The sequence below is a fragment of the Tyto alba genome, unplaced genomic scaffold, assembly GCF_018691265.1.
Source record: "Tyto alba isolate M040663 unplaced genomic scaffold, T.alba_DEE_v4.0 Super-Scaffold_1000006, whole genome shotgun sequence".
NCBI lineage: Eukaryota > Metazoa > Chordata > Aves > Strigiformes > Tytonidae > Tyto > Tyto alba.
This window is the reverse complement of record NW_024881272.1, coordinates 25,080,729-25,104,079: the sequence shown is the minus strand read 5'-3', so window position 1 is coordinate 25,104,079 and position 23,351 is coordinate 25,080,729. Positions and strand designations below refer to the sequence as shown.

The 23,351-nt window shown below is 39.2% G+C and overlaps 1 protein-coding gene across 2 annotated transcripts in view; it reads right to left on the bottom strand.

Moving 5' to 3' along the window:
- The window catches only part of MAST2 (microtubule associated serine/threonine kinase 2), a 198,515-nt gene extending 175,536 nt beyond the window's left edge, over positions 1 to 22,979 (bottom strand). Inside the window, exons 1-3 of one of the 2 annotated variants that reach the window (XM_042786371.1) lie at positions 22,587 to 22,979; positions 2,345 to 2,413; positions 601 to 748 (exon numbers count right to left, since the gene is read on the bottom strand). In XM_042786371.1, coding sequence (XP_042642305.1) covers positions 601 to 748; positions 2,345 to 2,413; positions 22,587 to 22,769 — 400 coding nt within the window. In that variant the 5' untranslated portion in view covers positions 22,770 to 22,979. The remainder of the gene's footprint in view (positions 1 to 600; positions 749 to 2,344; positions 2,414 to 22,586) is intronic. The other variant, XM_042786372.1, reaches the window with a different exon arrangement.
- Between the last annotated feature and the right edge of the window lie 372 nt (positions 22,980 to 23,351).

Sequence of the window (23,351 nt, the reverse complement as noted above, 5' to 3'; positions counted from 1 at the left end):
TTTTTTGACTAATTACTAGACTATATTCACTCCGTGGTTTCAGAGCTGACAAACTAAATTCTCTGACAGGGCTGAACACCAAACAAGTTTCTACAAACTGAAAAAACATCTAGTTTGTAAGCAAGATTTTTTCTTTAAATCACAAATGCCCACAGTGCTTCTGAAGCCAAAAAGAATAATAATTGGAACCTGATACAGAAGTCAGCTCCCCAGTATGAAACAATATGGCAAAGGAGGCAAGCTTACAGTCAGTGCTGACCTTAAAAGTAAAAGAGCTAAGAATGCATCACTTCGCTGCCTAAAGTTCCACCACACCCCTCTTTTACCTTCGCACATTAAGTCTTAGCTTCTAACAGTTCACTCTGGGCAATATACAGAATTTCACTCCAAATACAGACACTATTTTTTACTCTTTTCTATCAATATTTCTTTTTGCATCTTTCTCTTACATAAAATTTTTTATGCCCTCCCAACAAGATGTCACCTCTAATTTTGAAGAAATGATTTATCAGTATCTTTTATTATAACATTTATGCCAACAAGTAATATTGCATCTTTAATACCAATGAATTGTCATATAGTCATTACAAAATGGCATACCTGACAAAGAACTTGCCAAACTACCTCTTCGTAGCTTGCAGTCATCTTGACTTAGCTGTCGATGGAGCTTGGTTTTCCCAGCAGATGAAAAGATGTCAGGATTGCTGAGCTTCCTACAACGTAATGGAGTGGACTCTGTTATCATCTCCTGTAGAAAGAAAAACAAGCAGAAGTTTGTAAATGACAGCTAAGTATCTGTTTTCTGAAACACATGATCTCCAAAGCATAAATGAGACTGTTAAAAAAAAAAAAAAAAAAAAAAAACAAATAAACAAAAAACAAACAAAACCAAAAAACTTAAACTGCCCTCTTTTGTGCCACATATCTGCATGGAAAGCACATCACAAGTTCCCAATCAAATATGGTCCTTGAACACTTTTGCTGTAAAAAATATCATTAATAATAGCCAGAAAAAGGCAGTTATGATAGAGCAGTTACTTGCCCTTACGGTACGTAGGAAGCTACTGAAAAATCAGGCTTAGCTTTGATTCAATATATTTCCTGCTAATGCTATGAGTATTTTCTCTGAATTTCTTGAATATTTATTCCATCCCGTCTATGAGTCATATACCTATAAAGAAACCGTTGCAATGTCTAATTGCAACCCCAAACTCCTATTATAAGTTGCAGCTCTACTACAAATCCATATGTATCACTAAATAATAATTAGGATAGAGATCATCCTTTGTGTAATATCTTTGTTATTACTACAAACAAAATTAGACGTGTATTTGTCAGAAACACTCCCACACATGTAAACTCCTTTCACAGCATACAGCAAACTTTCAATCAAAATAGCAGTAAGTAGAACAGTGGCAAGCACAAATACAGTGCTTTCCTCACACATTTAATTGCTCTGGAGGTGTCAAACTCATTTCACACCCAAAGAAGCATCACAAGCATAGGTATCATACATGGATTTCAAGATAATGTGACACTTTTCATTATAGCCCATATAGATGAACTCAGTCAAATTCTCCCTCTTTGTAGTAATAAAACACATTCCACATGTCTTAATGGATTGCTCCATTTTATTTCAAATGCCTCTCATTAGCTATACAGCACTTAAAGCCATGCTTATCATCATAAAATCTCATCTGAGACAAAAAAATAAACAGAAAGGAACACTTTCCCTGCATGATACATCACCACATGGTTTAAAATAGTTTTAAGTCACATTTAAATCAAAAATTAATCTACCAGTAGTGGGTTTTAATTAAAATTTGCAGATTCCAGTCAAAATCTATTTCTGAAGTCATTAATTCAAATCTATTCAATCTACAGTGCCATGCCTCAAACTGTCAAATCCAGACCAGGATTACACACTCTAAAAACTTCCAAGTTTTTTTTGTTGTTTTGGGTTTTTTTGGTGGGGTGGTGGGGCAGGAGGGAAGGACAAGCATGAATAAAGTGGTTTTACATAAAAAAAAAAAAAATCATTTAATTTGGATCTGAAAAAAAATCCTCACTTAGCTGAGTCACTCATTCTCAACCTTTCTTAGACCCCATCTCCTTTTAATCATTAATTTTTTTGGCACCTCATAATAGTAAATAACTTTGTTACTTGTTTGAGGGACAGGAATGCTTTGCTCCGCATCTGCTTTGGTGGTGCACCTTCCACAGGGTGAGAGGTACTGTGTTGATACAATTTCTTCCTCTGGTTACGGTTGGACATTCAGTTGCCGCACTGTCTAAACCAGATCAGGAGAAACCCGGGTAACTTAAAGTAGGTCAGTTCACTTACCCAGTTCATCGCACAGATGCAAACAGTTGTGCTGGCGCAAGAGTGGGGAGAGGCACAAAAACCAGTGACCTGGGGTAGAGAAAACTGCTTGAGCCGAAAACTGATTTAATCTTAAGGTTCCTCATACACATTTTGGAATGAAGAACCTCACATTTTCATTTGCCTCTGACCTCTTCCACAAAGATACTGAGGACCTTTATTTCCAGCAGCCTATACTTGTTTTTCTGTCATTTGGAGAGCTGAAAAGATGCCTACACACTTAGTCTGTACTTAGGAGTAAGGCAGTAATTTTACATTGCAACATTAGCGGTCCCCAGCATGCCTCTGAAAGCTGCAGATGCCAAGGGCAGAAAGCCCTTGCTGTTTGTATTTGAAATGGCAGAATGTGATTACATATGTATACATGTCTGTAGACACAGAAATATACCTACACACTCTTAACATGGCCTGTCCTAAATCCTTGTAACATCTAAAATCTCACGTGTTTCCCAACTGTGACAGTCGAAAATTATTATACCTCAAAAAATACCATGGGCATTCCAGGTTACACACAAATTAGTTAAACATCTCATCCAGCCTACCCGCTCATACTCCTTATGCATCAATTCCAACAAGTGCTCCCAGAATCCTTCAATATTTAGTTACTTCCCTGAAAACAGTCATAACTGTTGAAAGGCCCTATGCACAGGATGCTACTGGTCATCTCTGCAGTGCATGCTTACTGCCTGCTTACACGAATCCCTAGAAAAGCCAGCTTTTTTCCCCACTCTCACTCTGCACAGGCCATTGCCATGATTGTCTGCCCTTCACCAGTGCATTTAGGTTCCCTTAGGAAGGGGAAGCACTGTCCTGCTTGTCACGCTGATGCAGCAGCTGCAGTTGCTCTTCCACCACGTTCAGCCAAGCTGGGGCAGGAGGAGGAAGGCGGCAGGCAGAAGATACACAGGAGCTGGTGCCGGCAGAAACGGTACCCAGCCCATTCGGCTGCTGCCCATCACTCCCCAAACACATCTGCACCCAAGATCAAAACAGAATACACCCCTTGATTAAACTGTGGCTTTGGGACACCCGCTGTGTGTCCTGTTCCTCCCACCCAGCACAAATCCCAGAAAAGAGAACTTGGGTAAGGGGACACCAGAAAGAGCATCAGGGAACAGGGATAAGGATACGTGGAATTTTCTCAGCTGCTTCTTTGCTGCTACCTCATTTTCACAAACATGTCACACATCCTGATGATGATTTAGTGTGATGTCCTTGGCTTGAAAGGTACACATTACCTCACTAACAGGTGTCTAATAAATCTAGTAATTTTACTCCAAGTTAACAATTAATTTAACATCCAAATCACCAAATGGAACAAAAATCAGCATATGCAAGAAAATAGGACTTTCTCTTTGTTTGAGAGAGAAAAACAAGGCATTCTTTTGCCCACAAAAAATTTCAGAACAACACTGTACAAAAACAATTTTGAGATGATTGTATTAATAAGAATACCCATCATCAGTTAGAATTAAAATTTCAAGGTTAACATGAAGAAAAGTGTTTTAACTGTGACTATTTTATTTGTTCAAGGTTTTGGGGTTGTTTGTTAGTGGTTTTGTTTTTTTTCCCCCTCAGCTGCACATTTACCTCTCCTCCAACACGTACACACATATATGTCTCACCCACCTTTCTCAGTGAACTGCAACTAAAAAAGAACATTCATTCATTCATTCGGGGCACCAAAGTAAGGAAAGGCAGTAAAGTTGGAAACAGAAGTACTCTAAGTAGTGTTACAAGCAATTTCTGTATTTTACATCTCTTTTTCCACCCAAAATATAGACATTTGCATACCTCTACCAAACAAAGAATGCACCTACTTTTCTCTATCCTTCTGCTTTCCCCTCTACACAGAGTCTCTTCTCGGTAAAAATAACTACAAATTATCAATATTACTTCTTGAGTTACAGTACACAAGCTTTTTAGGTCTGATAATACCTAAATGAAAAGCAGCCCAACTGAAGGAGCACATGGAGCACCAACACTGAAGGGCACACCTAATTCTACCACAATATCCGCTCAGCTGCGACATCCTGCCCACACACACCTTTCAGGTCAACCCAATGATACACGCTACTTCTCAAAACATCATTCCAAATGCATTTCTTCAACAGCCATGCCTACTTCAGCAACACCTCCCCACTAGGATTTGTACCACAAAGATATGAAAGGAAAAGTAGAAAGGTAACAGCTTCTCACACTCACCAGTCTAGGCTATCTTCTATAGGAGACAGACTTAGTAAATATTATATATGGAAAATTCTTCATAAGTTGTTTCTTTGTTAAACACATTAAAAACTTGGGCAATATTCAGAAGACTACATAGCTATTGAACATTTTGAAGACAGGAACCCCGATTGCACTCTGCAGGTTTATATACTGTCAGACTCACTTTTCAAATATTAAACAAAAATCCAGTGCATTGTTCTGAGAGAGACTATTCTGTTTTAAAAAATGCTATGTACAACATGGCCAGTTTGAAATTTCATTTTCTAAGAGCTATGCCTATATTGTGCCAGCAAAACAATGAAGAGGGAAAGTTTTAACTTAACAACAGAGTTGTACTTTATAAGACTGTAATTTATTTCACTCATCCATCAAAACCCAGCTTTTATACTGTAGTTCATAGACAAACTACATGGAAATAGCAGTGGTTTATGTTACCACTCTTAAACGGGGAAGTAAGAAAGCCTACAGGAAGAGATCTTTCCTTGTCCTTGCCCCAAAGCAAGATGCAATACGTACAAAGGACAAAAAAAATCTTTTACAACATTCCAAATCAATGAATAAAGAAACTCTTTGCAGTGATAGAGCAAGATTTTGCTTACATGATTTCAAATTACTAAATTAGACTACTGGAGCAAGTGGCTGAAGAATAAATTATGTAGCACAGACTGATGAAATTTTAAGGACTTCATTTCCACTTTTGAAAATAAAAAATTCTTGCAGCTTTCAAAAATCAAAGCATTAGTAAGAATGTTCACAGTAAGCACTTTGTTCACAGAGCATGAAAAGGACTGTGAGCCTCTCCATTAATTATTTTCAAAGGTGACAGAAAAAAACCTTCTTCATTTACTTTGGCCTTGTGTCTTTTGCCACAAGCTAAAAATGATATTCAAACAGCCAGCCGAATCCTGAAAAGCTCAGAACTGAAGATAAAAGCGTCACACAGGCAGTCTTGATTTCCTAGGCAAAGATTATTCCTATCAGTCCCTTCAAAGGTATACAAAAGTTTGCTCGCATAACTTGAAACAGTAGGATATGAAGAAGAACGGCAAAGGTGTTTCTTGGATAGTGAGGGATTCAGCTCAGTCACTTACCACACTTGCACAGAAAGACCATTAAAATAGTTGTGGCACTGGAAATACATACAAGTCTGTTTCTCTTGTCTGAAATCTCACATAGAGCTTATTACACACAGCAAGATGGAGAAGCAGACAGATTGCAACAATAGCTGCAGACAAAAGACAAGAAACCAAATGTGCTTCCTGAGTGCAAGATTACACTAGTATCCCACGTCAAATTCCTGATCTGGTAATTTCAGAATAGAGCTACAAGGAAACTTCTCAGGCATGTTTTCCATTCTATTATATAGAGAAAGTCTCCCAAGCAATTCAAGTAAGAAATAAAAGACCAAGCACATATACTGCTGCAATGATTTTCAGCAGCTTTTTTTTTTTTTCTAATGTTCATTTAATGGTGCTGCAAGAGAATAACAGCACAAATCCTTAATCCACAAATGGCAGGTGAATACTAAAAGGGTGAATGCCTGGCAAAGTGCTTCCTTGAACGGCCAGGCGAAGTACCACACAGTTAGACTGATACACCAGCAACAGATGAACATTAGGAAAAAAACTTAAAGATCTATCTTTATGGCCTACATTTAAGATGTAACAGATCACATAAAGAAGCACTTCCTTACATGTAACTGTTATAACCAACCCACAACTGTATCTTTTCTACAGATCTCTACAACAAGCAAAAAATACTCAACTGTGACTAAAAAATATTCACATCTGCAGGTCAAAACATGTTAAACTGTAGCTGAGGGGCAGGGGAAAGAAATCTACAAAGAGATTTTATATAAACAGGCAATCCGTGAAGAGGAAAAATGGCTAATGAGCATGACAACCAAAGGTCAACTGGAAGTAAATTCTAGTAAACTGCTGGAAGGAAAAGAATGAAAATTTAAATACAATAAATTGACAAATAATACACTAATATTACCCTATTTTGTAAGGAAGATAACCAATAACTAATGCAACTCAAGCATAGCTTGACACTTTCTGAAAAAAATTTTAAGCAATAAAAGGAGTCAACATTGAAAGCTGTATTTTCTGTTTTTTAATACAGTAATATTTGTCCTTTAAAATATAAAAGCTTGTTGTTCCAAGATTGTGTGCACATGTCTGGGAAGCATTCTTTTCCTTCTCAGCCTTTCCTCATCACTTTATATAATGTGTATACATACCCTTAATAAAAGAAAAATCTGATCCTGTCATTAGGTCTGCTCTCATGTACTTTAGACTATGCTGAAAAAGAAAATTAAAGGCCTAGAGAAGAGATTGCAAACCAAATACCTATCTATCTAAGTAGCAGTTAACACAACGGACTCATAGTATTTGTACTTTAGTATTTAGCACTAAAATTTGCCTTAACTTTCTAGCCTGGACATGACATATTGAGGGACGAGGGCCAGCAGTTTATCAGGAAGCTGAGATGAGCCCAAATGTGACCAAAATTGTGGGCTGAATAAGAACTTGCAACTAAGATTCTTCTTAACTGTATCTGCTTAACTCATGTACTTGCCAGCAGCATCCTGAAAAATGTCAGACACAGCAGAATCAGGGAAAATTACACTAAATCAACATAGCCTCTTAGAGGCTACAGTATACTGGTTTACTACATCAACAAGAAAGAAAAGATTTACAAAATGTATTACATTATATGCAAGCGTCAGTATTTTAAAGACAGAAAAGTGTTTTATAATATTTTTCTCTTTAGTAGATTCATTTGAAGAACTTTGCAATAAATCCCAACATTCCCACAAAGATAAATATATAAACTTAATTTAGTGTGGATAGTAAGTATTAAAAAAGACTGGAAAGCTAAGTATTATTGCCACAGTGATATTTTCAATAGTTTTACAGGGTAATTGGCACACATTTAACATTCTGAGTACCTATAGCTTCCTCTGTACACTCATCTGCAATTATAACACACATTACAGAAAAGTTACAAAACAAATTTAAATCCTTCTGTAAAATATATATATATATATATATATATATATATATATATATATATATATAAAATTTAAAATCCCCCCCCAGTTCAAACAAACAAGAAAAAAAATAATGTCTCCTGAAAGACACAGTATCAGAAACCTGTACTATGAGATGCATCCTCCTTATCTTGTTCTTCCAATGGGAAGATTTTTTTTCTTGCTAACTCTTCAGGAAAACAATTCCAATGCATGTTCTATTAGAAATAACTAATTGGAAGCTTTCACCAGGGAAGTTCACGATGGCAACTTTGTTGCCAAGTGTTTCCAGCTGCAGGAATGCATTAAAGAGCTTGTTAAAGAGCAAAAGTAAATATTTACAACTGTACATTATCACCCTGTGCCTGAGGATCACTGAACTGCAGAATCTTTTTCCTAATGGACTCACAGTCTATAAGACAACATAATTTATGATTACATTATATCAGCCTGAGGCTTTGGTCCTTATATGAAAATATAAATAACACCACAATGGTTTACACAAGCAAAGTATTCGATCCTGCTTCAGGATCTCCCAACTGAGAGACAAAAGCATAGTGTAATTCCCAAATTCAGCTTGTAAATGCCTAAAGCCAAAAGAATTTCATCTAGGGAAGAAAGGGCAAGAGATACCTACTGCTGAAGTCTGTATCAAACTTTACAGAAGCTCAAAGAAACCACTATCAATATATCAAGACTCAAAAACCCACTACATGCTCACTAGTTACATTGAAAACAAAACCATTATGAACAAAGACACTGCATGTTAAAGGCTGCATCATTCCTTTATCACTGGTATTCTAGCATGAGTACTTCAAACATTAAAAGGTTGTAAAGAACAGGGAATTTAATTCCTGGCCAGATAAAATGACATGAACAACTCTGTAATTCATCATCTGTACATTAGAATTCTGTCTACTGTAAGGATTAAAAGAATTACCGGAGGGAAAAAAAAAAAAAAAAGGCAATTTGTAATAAAATTTGGTGTTAAGACATCAGTAACACTATTTCTCTGAAGATTTTCTTCCATTAAACTCAGAAGATGTGCCAAGCATGTGATGCGTCCCAACATTACTGACTAGTATTACCACAAGCTCTCTTTAGCATCCTATGCGTAATCAAATACTCATTTATCTTCTATATCCTTGTCTATTCGATTTTATACAGTCAAGAGATGTATGTTTAGATTTGCTAAAGACCATAATCCACAGCATCAAGCCAAAACTTCTCGTTTGACTGTTTCTTGCAGATTTATTCTGATATTTATTATGCAGAAAACACTGAATTTAACACCTTTTATTATAACTAATGCTGTAAGAAAGACTAGAATGGGAACTGATTAAGGAACCAGGCAAGCAGCAGAAACACAGCTGTAGCTTAAGCTGTGCATGTAAAAAGACCTATGATTTCATATTGGCTATAAAAAAGAAGAATTACCAGAACATTCTGCAGAGTGCCTTGATTCCCTGAAACACTGATGCTCATGGTTTTTTTCAAGGAGTGAGCTTTCATGACTCCAATTATATATATATATATTTTTTTTTTCACATTACAACACTGTCTCATTACCAAGGAAACAGCAGAACAACATAAAATATCTGCTTATACCTCTGTAAATTCTGTTTAATGCCTATAAACAAAGCTACAATCAGGTTATCTTCATTGGGAACATAAACCCCTTGTTTGCCTACATAAACCCCTTGAACAAGACCTAGTGATAGGTTAGTTCACTGAATTTATATAAACAGTTGTTTCACAGCAATATGACCTGAAAGAGAGTTTCACCTAATTTTATACATTACTGACAGGAGCCTCTGAGTCACATTTCAAAAAATAAGAAGTTATCTGTATTAATATTTGATTCTCAATCCAAAACAATATAGAATTTTCTATGTCTAAAGCACAAATAAAATATATTTAAAATTAAAATACTAGCGAAAACCACAAAGTTTGACAAGTAAACAATAATATAGTGTATTAAAATGTGCATGCTGTATAAAAATGACTTATTTACTAACAGGCAGAGTTCTAATCTTCTTTTGAATAAAGCACTTCCCAAAGAAAAATGTTAAGAGTCATTAAGTTAAAAGTATAGTCTCAAATAAAAGTCTCTGGTCCAGTATGAGACATAGCTCTTAAAAAACTGTCACAAGGCTAAGGGACTACTAGAGAGAAATCTGTGCCCAACTGTGTTCCAAGGTTTGTTTCAAATAAAGCTGCTCACAAAAAAAAAGAAAAAGGTAACTCAAACTGAACTTTGGTGGGGAACTGCTCAGGTGAGTTCAAGGGGCTTTTTTTTTTTGGTATTTTTTTTGCCCAGGAGGCTTTTACATATTTCAACTATCACCTAAATAGTAATAATAGTGGAACCATCTGCAGTTAGACAGACTAGTGACGAAATACAATCTAACCAGGCACAATGGTCTAAGAGTTAAAACACTATTTGCTGACCTACATGATGAAGAAAGGCCAAGATACATTTTAATGTGGTGTTATCATCACTGAGGAAGATTGCTATTTGCAGCTGAAAAAGAAATTAAATACTTTTTTTGTTTGTGACAGTGCAAGTTCCAATCCTTTGGTATCAATCTTTTTGTCTCCATGAACGATCTGGAATCTTCTCACCTCCCACCATGAGATAAGCACATCGATACACAGCAAAACTAAGAAGCACTTATGTGAAGTTTTTCCCATAACAAATTTTCCCTCAAACTCAACAACAGATCTGCACGTATGGAATGAGGGAAAAGAAGTTATCACTTGATTATAAGACCGTAAATAAAACTACCAATGGCTTTAGACCTAAAGGAAATTAAGTTAACCTTTGAAAACACAACAAGCACTTAATCCATAGCTTTTCTTAACAGAAATCACATAAAATGGCAGACAAAGATAAACTAATTCACAATTCTTATCAATGTCTGCACAAAGAAATGGAGCCTCTATAGTTTGGAATAAAAGCTTCTCCTCACCAAACAGCATAAGACAATTCTATCCCAAACAAACAACAGCCAAAATTTTTTCAAGGACAAAACACGTATTTCTTCCCTTCTGCTTGAGAACAAAAACAATGCCCAACTGTTCAGTTCATGAACATCGCTGAGCCTCGAGCTCAGACTGAAAGACTACAGTCAGAAGACACTTTGCTGAAGTGTCTGCTAAACTGGCAAAGCAATGCTGTAACCAGATTCTTCTCTGTCCTAAAAACAGGGATCAATGCAAAGGTCAAAGAACATACAAATAACTAACTGAATGCACAACTTAACATTCAGGATCATGTATTTTTGCCATATTCACGCTGCACAGGTCTAATTTAAGTCATTTAATAAAACAGAGAAAGACATATTTGCTACTAATGTGACTACATCCATCTACGTCTGAATGTTTAAACATCTAAATGCCTACAGTCACTGTATTAACTATACAACTCATTTATAAGCTTTCTTCTAAAACAGTGACTATAATTTATTTATTTGTACTCTCTCATCTTCTGGTGCTGTCCAGAATGCTTAACATCCGTCCTCACCACTCTGTTCCGTTATAAAGGTCTTTTCTAAGGCTCCATGTTAAAATATGATTTTTTTTCTTATCATAAAGTATTTGTAAATACACTAAAGGTTGAATGGTGTGATTTTAGTGACTAATAAACCTGTTTTAATTATTAAGCATTTCATTTTTGAGATGATATCCTTGCTCTAGGGTCTTACAATGGCTTCTTTGAAATAGAACTGGGGTCTCACTCCACGTCAAATGGCAAAAGATACAATCATAAGCAGAGCTGCTGCTAGCCCTCTCCTCTAGTCCTCAGTGAACAGAGGACATGCAACCACCAGGAGGTTAATGGAACAAACATCAGAAAAACAATGCAAGACATTAAATTATTTCACTGCCTATCAGTGCATTTTTTTCCCTAAGTAGCTCCACAGGTCTCCATTACATACTCTTTTCCAGTTTCACCTTTCCAAGAGTTTAACACTTTGCTTGCATTAGTGAAGTTGGATTCTTTAGGTCTTGTACATGCTTGCTCTGAAAGCCACATAAAGGACAAAGGTATCTATGCAATTCTGTCGATTTGTGTAGTTGCTTTGTAATGACAAATTGTATTTTAAGAAAGAATGCAGAGAAATGTGATTTCATGGTTCTAAGCTGTATGCTCTTCAATGAAAAGAGAAGCAAACCCCAAGGTTAATACCTGGGATAACTGGAAATCAGCATGCACAGGGAGACAGCCTTCCTGGAAGCATGGAACAGTGCTTAAACCATTTGTAGAATATAAACCAGGTGTTTATGCAGTCCTTCTACAGGTGTATGACTGTCATGAAAAAAGCACGCATACGCAAGAGTTATTATACATGGTACCAGAAAGGCATATTAGAAATTATTTTTTAAAAACTCATTCTTATTGAGCTCAAAGCATGGCAGATGTGTATTTGAAATGGAAAAGAACACGCGTGAGCATCAATTACTATACCTCATAAGTACTACATTTCATTAAAATCTTCAAGCTTCTTGAAACGCAGCTACACTATGTTTTCACAAGTTTTCATCCCACAGACAGTACTGAATTCCCCTCACTCCTTAGTGGATGTATCTTTTGCACATAGTTTTTGTTTGGCTGGATTAATAAAAGATGACAAAGTGTCTCAAGTTTGGATTCAACCATAAACACCATACAGTCTTCAGTAAAACTGCTTTCTATATTCCGCAGGCCAGCTATTGTACCATTGTAATAAGTCTGTATTTTCTCTTCTATCACGGAAAACAAAGTGGTCTGTGAATTCTTCCACCAAATCCGATAGGGAAAAATCAACAGGGATGGCAGGACGTACAAATTTATTTTTTTTTTTAATTCCAATTCTCATGTGCTAGCAGCTAACATACCAAAGTGATAAACACACATAGTGTATAACTAGCTAATTTCCAAAAGTCAGCTCAGTCACTGCAAGAAGTTAGGGCTCGCAGAATATAGCCTCATATAAGCAACCACTGTAAGTGCCACTGGAAATCCGTCTTGAAAGGATTGCTGGATGTTTGCACATTGTGCAGATAATAGAAGCAGCGCTCCAGAAGGGCACTGAAATTCAGCTTATTATAACTTTTGTTAAGCATTTTTACTACTAGCAGAATTAGCTGAGACGGCAAACACCGAAAACAAGAGTTTCAGAAATACTATCATGATACAGTAAAAGCCAAAAAAAGTTATCCAAGTGTCATTCAATTAAATAGTTAAATGATTTATTTTGGCTTTGTACTGTTGAAAATGTTTATGGTGGAATGTCACACTATGTAGTAAAAAAATTAGAGAAAATCTTCCCATATAGTCCATTCACAAAAACATCTGTGGACTGAAACTGAATGAGAAATTACATTTCAAAAATTTTTTAAATCCCCACAGTCCAACCCTAACAGTGTTATCTGCTTCTGGAAATTTAAACAGGTACATGGAATGTTTTAAAGCACTATCTTGCTTTCACATTCATCAAAATCCAGACAAACTAAAAGGTTTTATAAAGTATTTTGTTGTTAAATTGTTTACTATATGTGTAATAAAAAGTGAAAATATTTACAATGAAGTTCTAATAGCAAAGACACTATTTCTTCCTGGAAAGAAACAGAGCATCATCCATGTAAATGGACCTCCAATCATGTCAGAGCAATTCCAAATAGCAAAAAACTGACAAGCTAGACAGCTGGATTTTTTTTATTTCTTGCTGGATATTCAGTCTTGAACCCTCTTCCCTCACTGCACTGTAATGTGTATTTATAACAGAACATCTAAAAATAATTTGACAGATTACTAGCTTTAGAGTTCATGGGACCTAAACTGTAAACTAGATAATACTCTTCAGAGCAAGTGAAAAAAGAAAAATGTTTTAAAGCAGGTCTTAATGGTAACAACAGAGCTACTTCATTACAAACCAAACAAAGCCTTCAAATCTTTCTACTACAGTGAGATATCACAGAGCATCAAGTTTCTACAGCCAAGACTGACTTCCGCCAAGCCACCAGAAAGATGAGTGCATTTTCCTCACCTGAAATAGATTTTTCTACTTCCTTGTAAAAAAGTAGTTTTTTGAGTGACCATGAACTCAGATTCTTCCTCCAAAGAGCAGCATTTCCACCAGGCTTATTTGTACATCACTACAAAAAAAAACCACTAACCACAGCACATCATTATGTGATGTGGAAATGAAACTGTTAAGACTCAACGTGACCTGTCTATTTAGCTACTGTGGTTCTTGAGGAACAAGGTCTTGATGGGTGATAAAGCTTTTTGTTTTAGTCTCAAACAGTTCACTAACCTGGTCTTCACTGCTTTCTTAGCCTCAGCTACTCAGGTTCCATGAATAAGAATTAAAGAAGAGTTAAAAAACATTTTATTTTAAACAAATGTCTATCATCATATTTATAATAATCCACTGCATTTTTTATAAGCACCAAAGTTATGTTGGCTTATGGAACACAACAGGCAGCTCAGGCAATAAAAATAACCTATCAGATAAAAATAAAGAATTGCCTCTGAGACTCTCTTAAGAACTACCCTGACAGGCACAGCAATGCTCACATTCTTTGCTCTGCAAGAAAGCATATGAGCTTGCTCAAGAAGTAAGACAACTTCTAGGCATAAAGTCAATAATGCATATCCATTCCTCCAACACAATTCACACAGATGTTACTTGGTTTCCTGAAGCATACAGTCATGAATATATCCACAGTCTTTCTGAGTGCTTTGCAAATAGGTGCCTAATCCTAGTCTTGGACAGCACCCCGCTGTTTTCCTCAAATGCTCTCTAATAAATACTAAGTAGCAGTAACTGTTACCTTCAAGCTAATAATCGATTATGATTATAAAGACAAGTAGTCCCACACCAAATCCAGACACTTCTGATAGAAGATTTCTCTTGGCTCCTTCACTTCTGTACACCTTTTGGACAAGAAATGCAATGCACTGCTAAACTCGGATGCAAACCATCAGCAACATGAACACCTATATATTCATAATCTCTCCACTGCCTGCTTAGCTATTCTAATATGCAAGATATGAAATTAATGTGGGTAATACACAATATTTACTCTTTCTCTTCACTTGTGACAGGAAATTGAAATCATCTAAATCATCTAAGCTGCTGATGCAATGCCCACCTACTTACTGATTTAAACAAATTAGGTTTGTCCATTAATATTCAACTTTGAGGGAGGTGATGTTTTTATTATATCAGACCAGGGAAGTGCCGTATGCCCTTTGGCTCTATTTTGCTATTATCTAACAAGCCCATGGCAGAATTGGTCACTTGACTCTACATCCCTTTTGTCTGCTTCTAGATGAATCTTTTGGCGACATTTTGTTACTATCTAACAAGCACATTGTAGAATTGCTCACTTGACTCTATTCTCCTTTGCCTGATTTTGGATGAGTCTTTTCTTCAATCACTTCCCACCCTCCCTTTCATACTTGAAAAAAATCAGTATGAACATACAAGTGAACTCAGAGAGACATGCTGCCAGCAGCTGCCACTGCTGCCCGATCAAAATACAGACGGGCAAAACTATGGCTAATGAAATGAAGGAGTAGCTCCGGCATCAACAAGAATCAGCTTATGGAAGGCAGCAAGACATACCTACAGGACACTGAGAGGTTTGATCTTTCTGGCTTCTTTTCTTGCCTCCTCAGAAAAGGACAGAGAAGAAAACAGAGACAGAACCATACATGTCATAGGAAACAGCTTCTTCTGCAGCTATGCTCTGGCTTCTTCACTACTTTTATTTCTCTATAGAGAAAGGGGTAAACTTAAGAAATTAAACTGAGGATGAGTAAGCATGCCTGCCAGTGAACCATATACTCTGGACTCTGGTTCACCATATTAGAATCTTTACAGGCTAGAACTTGACATCTTCCCATATATATTAAAAAAAAAAAAAAAACAAAAAAAAAAAAACAAACACACGCTTACTTTTTGCTCTCTCCCTGTAATGAGAAAAAGGGCTAGACAGCAACAAAGGCAGATGGGAAAAATAAGACCGAGTTTTTAATGGTAAATCACATCCACAGATCATAATTTAGGAGTTTTTGCCAATGTCTTCCTTAAGACTTTCTTTAGCTCCCTTGATGAAACAGGCACAGGACAGAATTGCCCTAAAATCAGCCCTGAATGGCAATAATATCCCAAAACAGGTAGCTGCAAGTATTTATATAAACAGATGATTCCTGATCTTCTAGAAGTCAGCAGCACTCCATCCCTCCTTCGACAAGAAGAGGCAATGATGCTTACAGAGTATATACGGCTATGTTTAATCTATATTTGCTTTTATGGAATCTGTAATGTAAATATTAAAAACCACACTGTATTGCAAATGCAATCTGCATTGCTAGCATCCATTTGATTCTGTTTATTTGCTTGAATTTTGGAAATAAACTTCAATCTTCAGACTCATTTTCATTCCAGTTTGTAGGCTTTGATAGGCAGTTAGAAGAAACAGCTTTGACTGTTGTGAGCTGTTAATCATAGGGTCCATGGCTGGGGGAGCAAAACATGAACTGCAACAGAGCTCTGATCAGCAGCCTGAGAGACAGAGGTGTAGAGAAAGCTCAGAAGCAGTGTCAGCTGAACTCCAAAAGCTCGCTTCTTCACCTAGCAAACAGAAGGGGGAAGAGTCACAGTAGAAATAACCAAAGAACCCCAAACTGTAATTCAGTCTACGTACAGAGCTCATCACAATAGAGGTACTGCCTTTAATAGCACTGATGGCACCTAGAATTTAAAAAAAAAAAAAAAAAAAGAGAGAAAATACTTATTATATTTAAAGCCCAGAAGTTCTGATTAGGGAAAAAAGAAAGATCTCTTCCAGGTATGCCACGCAGCAAAGAAAGCATGGTAATAGCTTCTTTGCAGCTGTGGAGGCAAACCAAATCTGACTAGCACTCTGGGGTTTGGCCAGTTTCTCCCTGCCAGTCACTGACTCCTTTCCAAAAAAATCAACAGAGTGAGAAGTCTGTGGAAAAGATCCTTTGCCATTCCTTACCAAAAAAAAAAAAAAAAAAAAAAAAAAAAAAAAAAAAAAAAAGAAGACAACATTAGAAGAGTGATAAGCTTTCTAACCTAACATTTGTAAGTAGTCTTAGACCAATTTGCACTATGTCCTGAATACAGGGAGTAGAAATATCCACATAGGCATAATGTTACAAAACTCTCTCATACGACACACCCAATTGTGGTAATGCAATCCCTGAAATTGTAAAAAGACAAATATCACACAGTAGTGAAGAAGTAACCTTAACTGTGACCACAGTATTCCAGGCTGCTGCCAGAATATTACCTATTTTTGGTGCACACACACCAAGAACAATCGGGGGGGAAAGCACAAAGTGCTAGAAGCAAAAGAACAAAGTGTCTTCTGTCCCCACTGAAGCTAGATTTTACCCTTGAAATAGTTATACATGGAAAAGATATTAGATAGTAGAGAACTTTTACTGCCTGTGCTAGCATAGGCATATTCCACAGCTGAAAGTTGGACATTGGACAAAACAAGCCTTGAAATAAGATGTAGTTTAGTTTCCTAACTGCAGGAATAATTAAACATTAGCAGAGCTTTCCAGAAGAGGTGACAGACACACCATGATCTAAAGCTAAGAGAAGATCAATTTAAGAGAGATGTTTTATCTTTGAAGAAAGCTTCACAGCCTGCACATGTGGGGAAATCACAGTAGATAACCACAGTAATCCATTTTGGCTTTGGAACATAGAGATCTACAAAGTTTCAAAGACAGTGGAGAGAAAGGAATATTTTCACTTCTCTCAGAAAGTCTGCAGCACTGCATTTTCAAATGCCTATAATAGTTAAATGATTTGATTGTTAAGTCAGTTACCTTGTTTGAAGATCAAGAAATACTTTCTATCCAATGCATAAATGACAAAATGTACTGCCTGATGAACACGCAAGATCTCCCTTCTTCAGGCACATCAAAACTGACAGCTGGAGATAGTCCACTGCGCTGCCTGCCCTAAAGAAAGGGCTCTCCCAACATGAAACTAACCTGGACTAAGGAGGTTTTTCACCTTTCTCAGTATTATATATGCAGCTCGCCTGTTGGCATCAGCTGAACATTTCCCACACAATGAACATACATGCAAGCTGGGGAGCCTCCAGGTTTAGCAACATTTCAGTCCAACTGTTCGCCAGCAGCAGCCAGGATAAACTTTATACAAGACAAAGGGTCCATCTAACCCAAAATCCCACCTCTACAACTTGCGGTCCCTCTACCAGCTCCTTGAACTACTTGTTGAGATTCTGCTACTCTTTTTCCCTTCATCTCTTTATCATCCTACAAAATCACAAAGTCAGAGAATCTACTCATAAATCCTCTCCTGGCCCTGGCCATCCACAGTGAGAGGAGAGGGAATCTTGACAGAAGCGAGGGTGAAATGCCAACAAGCATGGGGTTTGTTTCTGTTCCCTCACCCTCAAACATCTGAGCAAAGCACCGCAGGGCAGCACCCACCAGCTCCCTGGATGCCTTCAGAACGGAGCAGAGAACACTGTTCAGCAATACTCAGTTCTCAGTGTCCTCTATTTTTACTCTTTTGACCCTCAACCTCCACACCCCTGGACCTGCCACAATACTTCAGCTTTCCTCCTATCCATTTAATCTCCCCTTGATTTCAGAGGAAGGCAGGATTTAGATTTGTTAAGGACAGGCTAACAATTCATCGTGGAAAAAACCCTATAAAAATAGCAGAAACAGTCCCCACAGACAAATAAAGGGAAGCATCATGCATGTGCCCTGTTCTCATGTTCTCCTAGACAGTAGTTAATTTCAGCTGCTTTCCCCAAGTAGATGTCATCTGCCTATTTAATAATCTTCACAAGATCCCTTCCAACTCTAAATGCCTTTTGCATCCATTGCATCCCTTGGCCAAAAAAAAAAATCATACATGTATTACCTTTTGTGTGAAGATTCTCTTTTTAAGTCTGACTCCTAGCTTAATACTAGAGGAAACTGTCAGTTGCTTTTTGCTACCCTCTACATACCAACCATGGTCTTGTACGCTTCCATCATAACACCTTTAAGACGTATCTTCTAGACATTGAAGAGTCCTTTGTATGAGAACTTTGACCTTTGACTTCTACCTAAAGTAGAAAATGTTAATAAAAGCACCTCTGACAAATATTGTGAAAGATCTCGCATGAATCATAGCCAAAAAATATCACAATGTCTCAAACTAATTATGTAAGCATGATATGGAAACAATCTAATGCTTATAATATGCCTCTGGATGATGGTGACTGCCACAATAACTTTCACTTCAACTTTCCATTTTTCTCCTTCAATGTATTCAGCAAACGTACGATGATTAAGCTGATGCTTTAGAGAAACCCAAGTAGGCTGTGTTTGACAAAGATGCCCCCACTAAATAAAACCAAACTGCCATGGGACAAGAAGGACAATTCAACTTTGAATTAATGACTAATTAACAGACAGGGAAATAAGAAGTTGGAATAATTGGCCTTTTTATCAAAAAAGAACGAACACCCGTAGAGTCCCACAAGGACCTGTTCTGGGATCAATACCTTCAACATTTTAAAGCAAAATCTAGCAAAGCTCAACACTTACGTGACAGAGTTTGCTGACAAAGCTTAAAGTTTTTCAAGGTTGCAAAAGTGATGGCCAAAGATCTGAAGACGACCTTAATGATACTGTTTAAGTGGGCTGTAAAGTAGCAGATAAGATTATATGCAGATAAATGTAAAGTGATGCATACCGTAAAAAAAAAAAAAAAAAAAATCCTAAATTTATATACACAAAGACAAATTCTGAACTAGGTATTACCATTTAAGCATGGTTCAGGAGCTACAATAAGACAGATCCACAAAAGTCCCAGCTCCATGCTTAAAGAGCATCAAGAAAAAAGCAGGTAAAATTAAAGAATAAAACCTAATATGCTATGTAAGTTTAGAGGGTCTCATATGCTGAAATACTGTAGCCAGTCCTGGTTACTGTTCCCCAACCCTGTCGCTCTGATCCCATCATCGCTATCTCCAATCAGGAACAGACCTGCGAAAGGCACAAAGAAAACAGCAAGGACAATGAAAAGGATAGAGTCACTTCTTTCTAAAACGCCTCTGGAAAAGTCACAAGCTAGGAATGGTAAATAAAATTAAAAGTTAGCAAGTTGTAAGCCACACAGAAGAACATGGATTCTCTTTTTCACCACCTCTTCCAATATAAGAATTAACAAACAAGTCATGAAACAAACAGGCAGAAAGTTCAAAAACAAACAAAATAAGTGTGTTTTCCACACAAAATGTGTTTAAGTCTTACAACACTCAGCCACAGGATGCTGTGGATGCTACAAGCATACATGGCTTCAAATACCGATGGGACAAATTCATAGAAGAAAAAACCCACAGGGGGCACTAAAAACAAATATCACCTCTAGTTCCGGAAACCTGTGAGCCACAAATTACTGGAGGCTGGGAGAGGTATTTCCTCAATACACACTATACTCTTCTCCAAGCATCTGCTTCTGGCAGCGCAGAGAGGCAGGATACTGGGCTAGCGGGATCTTTAATGCGACTGAGTACAGTCATTTTTATGTTCTTACATAACCGGTAAAAAAGTGAAAATATTAATTGTATGTACGTCAGAACTATAAGCACGGCACATTGAAGGACCAGATTTTCAAAGGCCTAAAGGTCAGCACAGTGATTAACTACTACAGTCACAGTTTGATAAGTACTTTTTCCAACATTAGAGTAGCTTAGTCTCCCTCAAACACAAACTTGTGCAAATGTATGACAAACAAACTGTGAAATCCGAGTTTAATTCAGAACAGTTCCCTGCAGCTATGTACACTGTTGCACTGGTACAGCTGAGGGCATACTACAGGCTTGGAAACAACAGAGCTACTTAAATCAGAAGCGGCCCCCAAGGAAATATTTGTCAAGACACAAGCTGCGTCAGTGGAAATGGAGTATCATACTGATTTTTGCATCTCAGAAGGCCCTTTCCACCACATCCATACTACCAACTCCTGATGTTTAAAGAAATACTGAATTACTGATATTAAAGACAGAAATGCTTTTGCCCTGTTTATTCTGTTTATTCCCAGCTGCCTGCCACATTTACAAAACTTTCACCACTTCAAATGGAAGACAAAAGGGGAGAGGGGATGACAGGTCGCCCTTTGAAATTTGGGGGGCATCTCACACAAGTAGAAGCTTTCTTAACTTTAGCTGCAAAACTCCTCAAAGACTCCATCACACTGAATACTTGCCAGCATGTAAAGACCTGTTACTACAAGTCACATCCAGTCTTAGTCAGAGCACTCAAGCTTAAAGCAAACTGGCAGTATCTCCCATTAAAAAGCCTTGTGCATCTCAATAAATGGTATTTCTGAATTTGCAGTCTTTCCTGCTTCCCTGTTCTCAGGAAATGTTAATGTTGTTTTGGTGAAGCTTCCCAAGCCTTCTGTATATTTTATGGTATGCAGCATGTTCTGTATCCATGATTTGTAAAAAGTTTAATTCACAACTACCAAGAATGGAAACCATTTCCTCTAATTTCCATGTCAATATCATATACAACATGTCAAAACAGTACAACAAACACCTTGCTATTGCATTTGATAGCTCTACCAACCACTATTTTAATGGACAGTTAAGAAGAAACTAAGCCACCTCTCCTTTTAGATTTATCTTTTTCCTGAATAAGAATATTAGTGCTCTTTAATTGTTTCAGGAAGTGATAAGCATCAAAAGCAGCAGCACCTCTTAACCAGCTGGCTTAACAAGGCACTAGAGAATAAGACAGAAAAATAGAGCTCTTCTTCCAGGGGCCAGTCTGAGAAATCTAAATTTAAGAGATGTCCACTAGTCAAAGCCAAAATACAAGCCTCCCGTAACTGAAGGCAATGTAATGCAGCTTTTCTAGAAAAAAACCCCTAAGAAATTATAAAAAAAGAATAAACTTATGCATCTGCAATAATAACATAAACTTAAGACACATTTTTGACAAGAAGAGTCAAAGAACCTAGTTTTTCACTTTGCTCCTAAAAATGGCAAAACAAAGCAATGAATTACTGCATCCTGGGAGTCTTCATATTTGTGACACTTTCTCCTTCACTTGAAAAAAAAAAATAGCACTGGTTACCATCTACATTTTCAAACTCTCATCCCCCATTTTTCTTTTCTGTAAAACTAGGATATAAAAAAAAAAACACATCAAAACAAAGTTTAAGATCTCTTGGGTCTCTTATTCCTGTATGCCTAAGCAGCAATCAGCAGATCCCTTTTTTGTGAGGGTGAAAGACGTAAAAGTGGACACACCGAACTTACACGCTCTCACTTTTGACAAGCCTGCACGTTTTCAAATATCTGCAAAGGTATGTTTCCTAAATAAACCACTTCTTGCGTTAAAACCTCAAAAATGCTGGAAAATACATCACAGTTAAGGTCGCAATGAGGAGTGACCTACAGAAGGTTACCGGCGGGAATTCTGTAATCATTAATACCGGCAAGCATTTAACCCACAGTAGAATTCACTGCATCCTCCCTCGCTTCTCCCCCGGCACCGCGGCTGCCCCACCGCTCACTCCGCCAGAGCGCTGACACACCAACCGCCCCATTCCTGACCACCCAACCCTCTCCGGGGGGGGCCACCCGCCTCAGGAACCGCGTGGAACGCGAGGGGGTGCGCGGAGGGTGCAGCCGGCAGCCTCCCCCCCACACACACACACCCACCCCCCTCCCGCAGCCCCACACCGGCCCCCGGTCCCGCCATGGCGGCAGCCGCAGCCCCCGGGGGGGGGGGGGGGGGGCGGCACCGCCGGGCGCCCCCGCCCGCTGCCGGCCCGCGCCACGCGGAGCGCGCGTCTCCATGCCAACGGCCGCCACCGGCCCGGTACCCCCCCCCCCCCCCTTCCCCTCCCCTCCGGGCTTTACCCTCTCCAGCGCCTCCCGGCTGGGCGCCCCCGCGGCCCTGCCGTCCTCCGGCTCCTTCCTGCCGCCGCCCCCCAGCACGGTGGCTCTCCGCTCCGCCGCGCTGGCGGCCACCGTCCTCCCGGGTTCCCTCCGCGGTGGCGGCGGCGGCGCCGCTTTGTCCCCCCGGGAGCGGCCCTTCCTCATCGTGGCGGTTTTAGCTCCTCAGCGGCGGCTGCGGCGCGGCTCGGGCCCCCACGGAGCGGAGCCGGCCATGGCCGGCGGGAGTCACGGAGAGCCGGGGCGGCGCCACCGCCGCCGCCACCGCCGCCACCTGCGCGCGGGGCGGAGGGACATGCCTGCCCGCCGCTCCCGCCTGTCAGGGACCGCGGGAGCAGCGGCTGCCGCGGCGCCGCCCCCCCCGCCCCTCCAGCTTCCACCCCCCCCCCCACTCCCCGCCCCGCCCCGCGCGCCGCCGCTGCCTATCGCGAGAGCACCGGGGGGGGGGGGGGGGGAAGAAGGAGGCGCGAGACTTGCAGGGAGCGAAGGAGGGACGCGCGCGAGACTTGGCACGAGGGGCGGGCGGGAGGTGCGAAGGCGGGAGAGGGCGCGGGGCACGCTGGGAAAAAAAGGGCGGGGGGAGTGGGGGCTGCGCGAACCTGACGGGGCTCCGTGGCTTCGCGCGGCCCGGCCGCGAGAGCACACGCAGAAGGGGGGAGCACGCGCGGGGACCCCGGCAGCCTGGCTGCTGCCGCCGCTGCCTCGGTTCTGCTCCCGCGCCGGGAGAGG